Source organism: Priapulus caudatus, unplaced genomic scaffold, assembly GCF_000485595.1.
Source record: "Priapulus caudatus unplaced genomic scaffold, Priapulus_caudatus-5.0.1 Scaffold1111, whole genome shotgun sequence".
Lineage (NCBI taxonomy): Eukaryota > Metazoa > Priapulida > Priapulimorpha > Priapulimorphida > Priapulidae > Priapulus > Priapulus caudatus.
Window position 1 is genome coordinate 15,122 of NW_014578172.1, and position 14,001 is coordinate 29,122.

The window sequence follows — 14,001 nt, forward strand, 5'->3', positions numbered from 1 at the left end:
TAAAAGAATAACTCTCTTATTCATGTCGTTTGTGCACAGGGTGGGCGTGCGGTGTACTTGTGCGACATAGTGTAAGCGGGCAAAGGCCACACGCCGGGGAAGGTGATGGCGGATATGCGAGAATGGTGTCGGGGCGATGCATGACACGGGAGCGGCGGGTCAGCGGTCAGCACGAAGATCAATTAAATTAATAGAGGATAATTATATGGAGGAGGAGGATTTTGTGTCACTTAAAATACGACAAACACTACTGCTCCCCCCCTTTCACAAGTCGTGATTCCGCGGTCATTAGTAGGAGCCTGTGATGTATGCATGTCAGCTCATCACCGCAATGTGGCACACCTGGCCTATCGATAAAACGTAAATGCTAAGATCGGGATAAATATTTTGGCCCGTATGTTACCAGGAAATTCACAATATGTAAAAGAATGTATACCGTGTCGATGCGAGCGAAATTACGGAAATCAATGCCCCTCTGCACGAAGCCCTATGCGACAGCGGTCAATGAACAGTCAGTCATTGATATAGGGGCCTCTTTACCAATGACGCAAGACTGGATGTAAAATTATAGCTTACGTTTGATCGACGGTATACCGGCGTCGGCCGGAAATGCTATTGCACGACTAATAAGCTCATCGGCAACAGTCGCTGACTTGATTTAAATCATATATCCCGACGCACGGTTGCCGATGCGTTTCCTTACAGACCGAGGGTTAGAATTTCTGTAATTCATTTGAATCAGGCGCATTCACAAGTCTTCCGGATTACACACGTAACAACGGCTGCATTCCATCCGCGTCAAATGCGGTATGTGAAAAGGTTTCATCGGAACGATGCGGAATATGTTAGCCTTGCTTGTAAGTTTCTCGACAGACTGAGTGGAAACAGATCTTAGGACAATTCTTTTTGCGTATAGCGGAAGAGACATTAGTACAGCGTTATTCCCCTTCCGACTCATGTATGCGTTAGATCTCCCCGGTACTCCCATTAGACAACACTCTTGCTACTCGTGACGACTGTACGGCAAGCGTCCAGTTCAGTCGCGCTAGATTAACATGGCATTCAAGGCATGACGCTCATGCACCAACGCACGCGCGAGTGGGAAGAACGCCAAATAAGAGGTTATATGACAGAAGGGCGAGAAATCAGCAATTTTGAGGTAGGTGACGAGGTTTATTGGATAATCCTACGTTATACCAGGAGCGGGTAGGAAGTCTTAGCTCGTCATTGGAGAAGTTATTATGTCATTACCATGAAAATGTCTTGCTGTGCAGTTTCCCGCATCAGGGCAGGCGCGTAAGGGTAATATGCGGGATGTAACACGTCGATAGTCTTTAGTTTGGTACCCCAGCGGAATATGGCTGTGAACGTTTACAACTGAATACTTTACCTCGAGAGGGGGCAGCAGTGTATCAGCAGCGACAAGGAAGACGGGACGACGCCACGCGAATAGGCCGTGCATGCGTACGATTGTTGAGGATGATACATGAGGAGCGCATTTTTCACATGCTGGAGGAGAGGACGAAATCCCACTAGCCACACTCCGGGAACGCAGCAAGTAGCACTGCGTTCCCAGGGGGATGAAAAATGATGTCATATTTATTGCAGGCTTCGTGTTTAGCCACGCTGTTTCTGGCATGTACTGGACACAGACAGCGTGGACGCGACACTGCAGCCGCCACGAACGGGAGCGCTTGTTTGCTCAAGAAAGGCCAGTTGTCAGTGTCACAGAACACCTGGGTTAATCGCTTTTTCCGTAAACACCTTCGCGCCTTAACCTTACCCTTACCGATGCCATGTCGAGATTGACCGGTTTGAACACACCTATATTCCAGTATAACAGATGTGCCTACGTATCCTGCTTTGAGTGGCGAACAAGGATTCGCGCATGATCTGCCTTATTTAAAATGCCTCCAAACCCATTTACAGTGGTTTCTTCTAGGATATGATGCTTGAAGCGCACGCGTGCATGGATTACATTTACGTTTCATCAGGCACGGCCAAAGCGATCTTTGTTTGCTGGCGTCGGTAAGTTTAGCAAAATGGTTGATACACCTAAGGATAGTGTCACGTAACAGCGCTACTGACCAGGAGACCAGACAACACGAGTTCGGTCTCATTTCATCTGCGCAGCGGTTCGGGCCTAGAATTGGAACTATCGAAGACATTGTAAGGCCCGGATTTCCGTCACACTGCCCACGCGTGTTCCGCCCTATTTTGCGATACGGACGGCAAAGGCAAATAACGATACACAATCAATAAAATTACTCGGATAGAATACGCGGATGGCTAAACACTAAGCTGCTAAAAGAATGTGGTTGATCACAGTAATTTTTATCGCTGATCGGGTGCATATATAACCTGGGAATGCGAGATTCGAGGGTATACCATTGACGAATTAAATATTCTAACCCGAATATCATTTAGTATTAAAATGGGCTCACGCTTGCATTTGATTCAGCTCCAATCAACGCATCGATGCAATAAACAAGAGCGGTCGATACCTCTAATAGGAGGGAGCCTTATCCACGCGATCTCAAGTTCCCACGGCCCATAACCTGTTCGGGGCTGGGGCGATCTTGGCCCCGACATGTTAATCTCGCTGCTACCCCAAAATTACAAATTGCCACATTCGCCCCAACGGGGGGCCGCTCTTAAAATATTTACGTAGCTCATAGGGCAGTGGTTTTCCTTCGACCGCCATGGCTTTTATTGTCTCGCGCAGCTACCGTGTGAGACAGGGAAGCCCTTATTCAAATTAATGAAATCTTTGACCCCTCCGTGTCTATATTTCCGGGCTCAAATTCATCCCTAGCCAACAGCGGACACAATTATTCAAGCGGCCACATAAATACCTAGGATGTAACTACCGGATCACGTTAATTACATAGAGCCGGGGCCTAGAACCTAAACGCTTATCGTGTTTGAATGCTAGCTAATCACGATTTATCTGCCCGTTAACATCCAAGTGTACCCCTTCCTCCCAGATAAGTTCGTGTGGCATTGGGCGCTTTTCCGCCAATGCGTACGCCGAAATTGAAATTAACTGTCAGGAAAGTCGCTAGTATTTCCGTGAGACTGCAGCCGGGGAGCCACATTATTTTCGCATGGGGATATTGGGATCGTAACCACGCCCGTTTCAATTCAGTCACAATCATCGTGTTAGACTGGGTACGGAAACCCACGCGTAGACAGAGCATTCATTGCCAGCCAGCAATTAATACTTTAGAGGCGGGATTAAAGCTCATGTCGATTATTTCTCAACTACCCCAGTACGTATATTCCATGGACTCCAGGCGAGGACAGTCCGCTGCCGTCGTTTTCAGCTAGATAATTGGCTGACTATCCCACACATATGGCAGCAGTTATTCAAACGGTGGCGACCCACGACGTAATGCAACGAGCATGATTGCGCGTACCTGCACACGGCCAGTATCGAGGAATTATAGTACCATCCGACTTCGAGGGTGGATTCAGAAATTAGAGGATTCGTGTTAAAAAGAATCACGTGATATCGAAAGGGCAATATGAATACGTCGGCACACGGCGCGATTAGCGCGACCTATGAACTATGCCTCACGCTCCGCATGCGCGGTTGGGCAGCGCTAGCATCCGTAATATTGAGGGTTAATATTTTTGTTAAATGCTTACGGATGTAGTCCCTGTCATAGTGGTACGTCCATACTTGACACGGCCAGGCAGGTGGGCGGTCGGGGGCGCTGCTGGCGGGAGACCAGGCGCGGGGGTGGCGGCAAGCCCGGTTTGTTGGTGAGGCCGCGCACTTCGCCACGACAGACTGCCGGTGACACCCGTCTCCCCGATCCATGACGGCATACCTACCAGGGCGACGCCCCGGCACCTCCGGCTGTAACCCCGGCAGCCTGCGATATACACCACAGTGATGCGACCGCAATTACGCGCGACCACCCGCACTCTACCCGTCCTATACGCCAGAAGTGCCGAAGATTTCCATAGAGCCGAGAACCACCGACCGGGCGCGTCCCACGAACACCCAACCGGCCGGCCTCGCGCCGGCGCGCGCCGCCCCGCCCCGACTCAACCGCTGTGTAGTGTATTCCTATAGTAAGTGTGCGGAAGTTAGCAGATTCCGACGCAGCGATATGACTAGGAGCACCGCCCCCCCCCCCCCCTCGACTAGAAGAAATAACTTAAGTATGACGTTCGCCGTACGTATACGGTAAAGTCAAGTACAGCCGATGAATTAAAAGTATAGGAACGCGGATGAATGCGTACTGCTTGTAAGCAGAAGTGGGTCTAAATGTTATTATTGATTTGTTCATGGCCACTAATCGCTATGTATTGTTGTGCAGTGCAGTCGGCAGAGTTCAGACAGTTCCGCATGTATTACGCCGCGCCTGCGAAACTACTTGTTAGGTATAACTATTACAACGCCATGAGTAAAACACGAGCCGGAATAATACGTTCGATTCGATACAGTATCGATTCAGTGGGACGGCCGCACTATAACCTGTAGTAGCATGGCAGTAATCTTTTTAGAGACACCTGTAACGAATGTGTTGCGTTCCATTCAGTTATAACGAAACTGTGTCATTCATTACCTTACCGAATTCCTACCTCAGCTGCCGCTACTGACCTCTCTCCTTCGCGCCATTGGAGTTTCAACCGTCAAGTCAAGCCAAGCAACAAACCAGCGAAACGAGCAGACAATGGAAATGAAGAACCGTACGTACCCATCTCGGCAGTGAGCGGAGGAGGCCGAACGGCCGAGACGTGGGGGACATCCACGCAGAATCCCAACCACGACGCCGCCTGTGCCAGCAGGTGGCTAGGCCGCGCAGATGCCGTGTGGCGCTTCCACGTCAGGGGTTTGGGTCTCGGGCTCGGGCAGGGACCGAGCACACACCTCCCGGCGCCAGTGCGATGGGGCGCCAGTTGCGAGTGCCACCGGTGCCCAGTCACTATTACGGGGATGCGTCTGGGGATTGCGCGAGCGACGCGTGCGAGCTCGTCGGGATCCGCTAAAACCGCCGCCACCGCACGTCGTGATGTCGCGCATGACAGTCACGAGACCACCTGGCAGGTCTCCAATCTGATCCCACCGGTGCAGGCGCGTCTCCGCCGACCGCTCGTCCGGGCACGAGCCGTCGTTGCTCGCCGTCGTCGAGGAAGTATGTACGCCGGCATCGACCACTACCGTCGTCGCCGCCCCCGTCGGCAAGATATACGCCGGCCTCACCCACAGCCGCCGACCGTCTTCAAGGGCGTACACGCCCCGCTCGCACCATACACCACCATTACGGCGACGGGATGGCGAGCGCCGCATTACCCGCCGGCCACCGCCACGATATCTGCCCCACACAACGAGACGGCGACAGACGGGCTACAGCAACGTGCGGCTACAAACAACGGCGACTACAACACTACGACGACGCGAGGACGACGCTCTCGCGCGACAGGCTGCGCTCCGGCCCCGATTTATGTTATTATTCTGCCTCGGCTATCCACCCACGTCCCAATTAGCCTTTCCCCAGGCTTTATCCCTTCCGGCTCTCTCGCCGCCTATCCCCGCCGCTATTCCGCGCTGTCCTCTCACGCTTTTCACCCCCCCTTCTCCCCTAAGCAGAATGGTGTGGGGCTAAGAGTAGTCGTCATTGTTGTACGAGTAGTTGTTAGTTTCGTTTGTTGGTGAAGGGGTAGGAGTTGTTGAAGGAGGTAGTATTACGGGAAAAAAATAATAAAAAATGAATGTGATAACATAAAAAGGAGGATAGAATGAAAAAAATCAAATACAAGAGCTCCAGAGAGTCGAAAATAGATGTTGTTTACGATACGAGTGGCGCTAAGCCGGCATGCGGTCATAACTGCAGCCGGGCTCGCTGCGGGTTCTAGAGCGTGAGAAGGCGCTATCTACTGCTTATGGGAGAGGTTGCCAGGTGGCCGGAGGTCACCAGTGCGGCTGGCGCTTCCGGTGTCAGTCTTCGACGGAAGTGATATTTACTACGGCCATACTTTATTTGAGTAGCGCCAGCGGCCGCCCCCGCGGGCGCTCCCGGGCTCCGTATATACTTCGGTCTGCGGCTGCGGTTTTCTTTGTTTTGGGTAGGAACAACCTAGCAGAGCTGAAGGTCAGCAGACGGCGTGTCGTCTCGTTCCGGAGGCCACTGCCAGCCCGGCTGGTGTTTTATTTCATTGGATACGCTCGAGCGCCGCGCCTCTTCGTGCGTGCGTGGTGCACGTCTAAGTTCCGATTGTGCTCGCCGCGCGAACTTCTTTTCCCCAGTTCACGACAGCAGGCGGCTTGGGGCCGGCGCGACCGGTGCCGGGGGCCCGCGCGGGCCGCGCGGCGCCGGAGTCTGTTGACGTGACGATGTCGGGGCATCCGTCCGGTACGGGGGAGGTAACCTATATATTAGCGTCATGCGCATTAACGGCTAATACTGCGCCCGGTTGTACGATAGAGATAGAGGGTAGACTTGTTAACTCGTTACTCGACACCGGCAGTGATCTATCACTCCTAGATGCGAAACACTGGCGGGAGATCTCACTTTTGCGTAACACGCCAATAGTTAATACACGGTTTTCCACATTATTCTCGGCGAGTGGACATACGTTAGCAGTGTTAGGAGCGGTGAGACTCGCGTTGGTAATAGCGGGACGTAGATATTTTGCTGTTTTTCATATAGTCACAGATTTGCCCAGACCGTGTGTGATAGGTGTGGATTTTTTACGTGCAAACGCGGCAATAGTAGATTTCAAGAACAATGTCTTGCAACTGGGATCGATTAAAATCCCATTAGTGTCTCCTAGTCGTACTAGAACGCTGTTCGCTACATTAGCAACATCTGTTCCATTACGAACACGTGCACGCTCGGCGAGCGCGCCTACAGATGCGGTCGCGGGTGTCGGGCGGGGAACGCGGTGTCACGTAACGACGATGCATAATCGCGTGCGGTCGAGTACTCAAGAAGTCAAGTAGTAGAGTCGAGTAGTCGAGAATTCAAACTCGCGTGTTCCCTCGCGCAGCGTAACTAAACCTTTAGCGGTAGCACGTAATCTAACAACGAGCATAAATTCTCACGCAGGGTTAATACGTAAGATTACTAATCCGCCGCTCGCGTCGGTCCAGATTCCGCCACAGGGAGAGGCGGCAATATTTACTATTGGGGAACAGGCCGCGACACAGCCAGATGTGAGTGTGGAACACGGACAGCCAGAATCAACGAACCTATTGGACTTTCGCCACGCCGTGAGTCATGTGGTCGATCGGGGACAGCAGCGGTGTATGTTACATCTATTAGAAAGCAATACACATGCTTTCGCCGCCTCCGATAAACAGCTGGGACGCACGAACGTCATGGAATTCCAAATTAATTTAGAAAATAATAAACCAATCAGGTCCAGACCTTACAGACTATCAGCAGCGCATGCACAGATAGTGCAGACAAAAATAGACGCACTGTTAGAGGCGGGAATAATAGAGCCGTCCCAAAGCCCCTATGCCGCGGGTGTCCTGTTAGTGCCTAAGAAAGATGGAGAATTACGCATGTGTGTGGATTTCAGGCGATTGAACGCCGTTACAATAAAAGAGCATCATCCTTTACCTCAGATAAACGACGTAGTACACCAATTAAATGGCGCACGTATATTCTCGACGTTGGATTTAAGGTCAGCATATCACCAGTTACCCATCGTGCCGAGAGATAGACATAAAGCTAGTTTCGTAACGACAGGGGGCCAGTGGTCTTATATTTCCTTACCTTTCGGATTATGCAATGGGCCTTCTGCTTTCCAGCGTCTCATGCATTCCGTGCTACAGGGTTTGGTCGGCCAATTCGTAATCGTATATATAGATGATATCGTGGTGCATAGCGTCGATTTCGATTCACACGTGAAGCATTTGTTGCAGGTCTTCGAGCGGTTGCGGTCGGCAAATTTAAAATTAAAATTAACTAAGTGTTGTTTCTTGCGTGAGACTATTCATTTTTTAGGCCATATAATCGATAGCACAGGAATTAGACCTGACGACTCCAAAACGCGTGCCGTATTTGACTTACGGCCTCCCACGACGGCAACCGATATAAGACGTTTTCTCGGTTTAGCCGGGTATTACCGTAAATTTATACGGGGTTACGCGGCCATTGCACGCCCTCTCACGCTTCTTACGGGTAAATCAGTAACGTTTAAGTGGACATCAGAGGAACAGCACGCGTTCGACGCATTGAAACAGGCTCTCATTTCTGCTCCGGTCTTGGCATTAGCTTCACCTGACAGAGATTTCTCTTTGTATTGCGACGCGTCAAATCATACAATAGCTGCAGTTTTGACGCAAGTGGGGGACGATGGGGGCGAGCGTGTCATTTTGTATCTTAGTAAGCAGTTAGTAGGAGCACAATTAAGATGGGCGATTGTGGAAAAAGAAGCCTATTCGGTTATTTTTTCTCTGATTACGTGGAAGCAATATCTTCTCGGTCGAAAAACAATCGTGTACTGCGATCACAAACCCTTACGTTTCCTCCTAACGGCGAAAACATTGACTAATGCCCGCTTACAAAAGTGGGCAGTCATATTATCCGGTTATGATCTCCAGATAGAATTCAGGCCGGGGAGATACAACGAACAAGCAGACGCGTTAACTAGGTTGGCAACAAACCCAGGTAAGGAGGAGGCTGACAGCGAGAGTGAAAGTGAGAGCGACGATATCGCAGCCGCATGTTTCGCGGTCAACACAGTCCCAGCTACGACACAGGTCAACGGCCCTCAGCACGCCATAAGTACTCACCCACCGTCGTGCGCGCCCTCGGGTGTCACGAATAGAGCGGAATTTCGTAAGTTGCAAAGACAGGACGAGCAGCTCGCCACCATTATTAATGTGTTGGCCCAACCGCATGTACCATTGCGCCAAATTAAATTAATAGAGGCATATTATATGGAGGAGGAGATTTTGTGTCACTTAAATACGACAAACACTACTGCTCCCCCCTTTCACAAGTCGTGATTCCGCGGTCATTAGTAGGAGCTGTGATGTATGCATGTCACTCATCACCGCATGCTGCACACCTGGGCTTCGATAAAACGTATCGTAAGATCGCGGATAAATATTTTTGGCCACGTATGTACCAGGAAATTCACAAATATGTAAAAGAATGTATACCGTGTAATGCGAGGAAATTACGGAGAATCAATGCCCCTCTGCACGAAGCCCCTATGCCGACAGCGGTCAATGAGACAGTCAGCATTGATATAGTGGGCCCTTTACCAATGACGCAAGACGGATGTAAATATATAGTTACGTTTGTCGACTTATACTCGGCGTGGCCGGAATGCTATTGCACGACTAATAAGTCATCGGCAACAGTCGCTGACTTGATTTTAAATTCATATATCCCGACGCACGGTTGCCCGATGCGTTTCCTTACAGACCGAGGGTTAGAATTTTGTAATTCATTGATCAGGCGCATTTCACAAGTCTTCCGGATACACCACGTAACAACGGCGCCATTCCATCCCGCGTCAAATGCGGTATGTGAAAGGTTTCATCGAACGATGGGGAATATGTTAGCCTGCTTAGTAAGTTCTCGACAGACTGAGTGGAAACAGATGTTAGGACCAATTCTTTTTGCGTATAGGACAGCAGAACATAGTACAAGCCGTTATTCCCCCTTCCGACTCATGTATGGTAGATCTCCGGTACTCCCATTAGACACACTCTTGCTACCTCGTGACCGACTGTATCAGTCGCGACTATGATAACATGCATTCAGAGGTATGCACGCTCATGCACCAACGCACCGCGCGAGTGCGAGAACGCAATAAGAGGTTATATGACAGAAGGGCGAGAAATCAGCAATTTGAGGTAGGTGACGAGATTTATTGGTATAATCCTACAGTTATACCAGGAGCGGGTAGGAAGTTAGCCTCGTATTGGAGAAGTTATTATGTCATTCATAAAAAATTATCTCCTGTGCAGTTCCGTATTAGGCATGCGCGTAAGGGTAATATGCGGGATGTACACGTCGATAGTCTTAGGTTTGCATACCCCAGCGGAATATGGAGTGACACGTTAACTGATACTTTACCTCGAGAGGGGGCAGCAGTGTCATCAGAGCGACAGGAAGAGAGAACGACGCCACGCGATAGGCCCGTGCATGCGTACGATGTTGAGGATGATAATGAGGAGCGCATTTTTTCACAGTGGGAGGAAGAGGACGAAATCCCACTAGCCACACTCCGTGAACGCCAGCAAGTAGCACTGCGTTCCCAGGGGGATTGAAAATGATGTCATATTTATTGCAGGCTCGTGCTAGCCACGCTGTGCTGGCATGTACTGACACCAGCAGCGGTGGACGCGACACTGCAGCCCACGAACGGAGCGCTGTTTGTCAAGAAAGGCCAGTTGTCAGTGTCACAGAACACCTGGTTAATCGCTTTTTCCGTAAACACCTCGGCCTTAAACCTCTACCTTACCCGAATGCATGTCGAGATTGACCGTTTGAACACACCTATTTCCCCGTATAAAGATGTGCCTACGTATCCTGCTTGGAGTGGCGAACAAGGATTCGCGCATGATCTGTATAAAATGCTCCAAACCCATTTACAGTGTTTTCTTCGTAGATATGATGCATTGAGCGCACGCGTGCATGGATTACATTCGTTTCATCAGGCACGGCCAAAGCGATCTTTGTTTGCTGGCGTCGGTAAGTTAGCAAAATGGTTGATAGGTAGCGCTACAGAGGACGATGTCAAGAATCTGCAGGGGCAACTTAACGACATGCAGATTTCCCAATCCCACCTTTCCGCTATTTTGGATGACAGCGTAACAATCATAAATTTAACTCGTATAAATACGGAGCTAAACACTAAGCTGCTTAAAGAAGTGGTTGATCACAGTAATTTTATCGCTGATCGGGTGCAATATATAACCAGGGAATTGGAAGATTTCGAGGGGTATACCTTGACGGAATTTAAATATTTAACCCGAATATATTTAGCTATAAATGGGCTCACGCTTGCATTTGATCAGCTCCAATCAACCATCGATGCAATAACAAGAGCGGTCGATACTCTAATAGGAGGGAGATTATCCACGGATCTCATCCCACCCCATAACCTGTTGGGGATCTTGACGAACATTCAATTGCTGTTACCCCCAAATCTACAATTGCCACATTCGCCAACGGGGGCCCTCTTAAAATATTACGAGCTCATAGAGGCAGTGGTTATTCCTTCACCGCATGGCTTTTATGTACTCGCGTCAGTACCGCTGAGACAAAGGGAAGCCTTATTCAACATATATGAAATTTTGACCCCTTGTGTCTATTTTCCGGGCTCAAATTCATCCCTAGCAACAGCGGCACGATATCAAGTGCCACATAAATACCTAGGAGTAACACCGGATCACGATTATTACATAGAGCCGGAGAACCATAAAACGCTTATGTGTTTGAATGGTAATCACGATTTCTGCCCGTTAAACACTCCAGTGTACCCCTCCTCCCAGATAAGTTCGTGTGGCATGGCGCTTTTCCGCAATCGTACCGCAGAAATTGAAATTAACTGTCAGAAAGTCGTAGTATTTTCCGTTAGACCTCAGCCGGAAGCACATTATTTGTCGCATGGGGTATGGGTCGTAACCACGCCGTTTCCAATTCAGGTCACATCATCGTGTTATGACTGGGATACGGAAACCCCACGCGTAGAAGAGCATTTCATTGCCAGCCAGCAATTGATAACTTTACAGGCGGGATGTAAAGCTCATTCCGATTATTTTCAACTACCCCCGTACTATATTCATGGATCCAGGGAGGACATCGCGCTGCCGTCGTTTCAGCTACATAATTGGCCAGATATCCCACACATATGGCAGCAGTTACTTCAAACGGTGGGCGACCCACGAGCTAATGCAACGAGCATGATGCCGCGTATGCACACGGCAGTACCGAAGGAATTATATAGCCATGCCGACTTCGAGGTGGCATTCAGGAAATTAGAGGATTCTGTTAAAAAGAATCACGTGATATCGAATGGGCAATATGATACGTCGCACACGGCGCGATTTAGCGCACCTATGCACTATGCCTCAACGTATGCGCGGTTGGCAGCGCTAGCATCGGTAATATTTGGGATATATATTTTTGTTAAATGCTACGGATGTAGTCCCTGTCAATATTGTCGTCATACTGAACGGCCAGGCAGGGGTGAGCGTCTGGGGGAGACAGGGGGGTGGCGGCAGCCGTTTGTGGTGAGGCCGGCATCGCCACGACAGACTGCCGTGACACCGTCTCACCCATCCATGACGTTCATACCTACCAGGGGGACGCCCCGCACCTCGCCTGTAACCCCGGCACTGCGCATAACCACAGTTATGCGACCGCAATTACGCGCGACCACCCCACCTCTACCCGTCCTATACCCAGAAGTGCCGAGATCCATAGAAGTGTAGTTATTTATAGTAAGTGTGCGGAAGTTAGCAGATTCCGACAGCAGCGATATACTAAGCACGACTAGAAGAAATAATTAAGTATGACGTTCGCCGTACGTATACGTAAAGTCAAGTACACGAGAATTAAAAGTATAGAGAACGCCGGATGATATTGGTACTTGCTTGTAACAGGAGTGTCTAACATGTATTATTAGATTGTCATGCACTAATCGCTATGTATTGTTGTTGCAGTGCAGTGGCAGTAGTTCAGACAGTCCGCATGTATGTAGCGGACCTGCGAAACTACGTAGGATAAATATTACAACGCATGAGTAAACACGAGCGGAATAATACCGTTCGGTTCGATACAGTTCCGATTCAGTGGGAAACGGCGATATAACCTGTAGTAGCATGGCAGTAATCTTTAGAGAGCACCTGTAACGAATGTGTTGCGTTCCATTCATTATAACGAAACTGTGTCAATTCATTACCTTACCGAATCCGTACCTCAGCTGCAGCTACTGACCTCTCTCCCTTCGCCGCCATGTAGTTTTCAACGTCAAGTCAAGCAAGCAACGAACCAGCGAACGAGCAGCAATGGAAATGGAAGTACCGTACGTACCCATCTCGGCAGTGGCGGAGGAGGCCGAACCGGCCGAGACGTGGGAGGACATCCCACGCAGAATCCCAACCACGACGCCGCTGTGCCAGCAGGTGGCAGGCCGCCGCCAGATGCGGGTGTTCGGTCGGGGTTTGGGTCTCGGGCTCGGGCAGGGACCGAGCACACCACCTCCCGGCGCCAGTGCGATGGGGCGCCAGTGTGCGAGTGCACCGGTGCCCGTCACTATTACGGGGAGTGGTCGGGGATGCCCGCGAGCGGACGCGTGGAGTCGGTCGGGACTCCGCAAACCGCCGCCACCGCCGGTCGTGATGTCGGATGCAGTCACGCAGACCACCTGCGAGGTCTGCAACTGCATCCACCCGGTGCAGGCGCTGTCTCCGCGACGGTGTCCGTGGCACGAGCCGTCGTGCTCGACACCGTCGTCGAGGAGATGTACGCCGGCATCGACCACACCGTCGTCGTCGGCAAGATATACGCCGGCCTCACCCACACTGCCGCCGTCGTCAAGGGCGTACACGCCCCGCTCGCCACCATACCCACCACCATACGGCGACGGGATGGCGAGCGCCGCATACCCGCCGCCACCGCCACGATATCGCCCAACCAACGACGGCGAAGACGGCTACAGCAACGGCGGCTACAACAACGGCGACTACAACAACTACGACGACGAGGACGACGCCGGCGCCGACAGGCTGCGTCGGCCGATTTATGTTATTATTCTGCCTCGCTAACCACCCCCCTCCCACATAGCCCTTTCCCCAGCTTTATCCCTTCCGGCTCTCTCGCGCTATCCCCCCCGCTATTCCGCGCTGTCCTCTCGCGCTTTTCACCCCCCTTTCTCCCCTAAGGCAGAATGTGTGGTAGAGTAGTCCGTCATTGTTGTACGGAGTAGTTGTTAGTTCGTTGTTGGTGAAGGGGTAGGAGTTGTAAGGAGGTAGTATTACGGGAAAAAAAAAAAAAAAATGGTAATAACATA

At 50.7% G+C, this 14,001-nt stretch overlaps 1 protein-coding gene across 1 annotated transcript; it reads left to right on the forward strand.

The window, feature by feature from the left end:
• The first annotated feature begins 13,003 nt into the window (after positions 1 to 13,003).
• On the forward strand, positions 13,004 to 13,756 carry LOC106815428 (formin-like protein 6). The gene has a single exon (XM_014819886.1). The coding sequence runs from the start codon at positions 13,004 to 13,006 to the stop codon at positions 13,754 to 13,756; it is 753 nt and encodes a 250-aa protein (XP_014675372.1).
• The last annotated feature ends 245 nt before the right edge of the window (positions 13,757 to 14,001 follow it).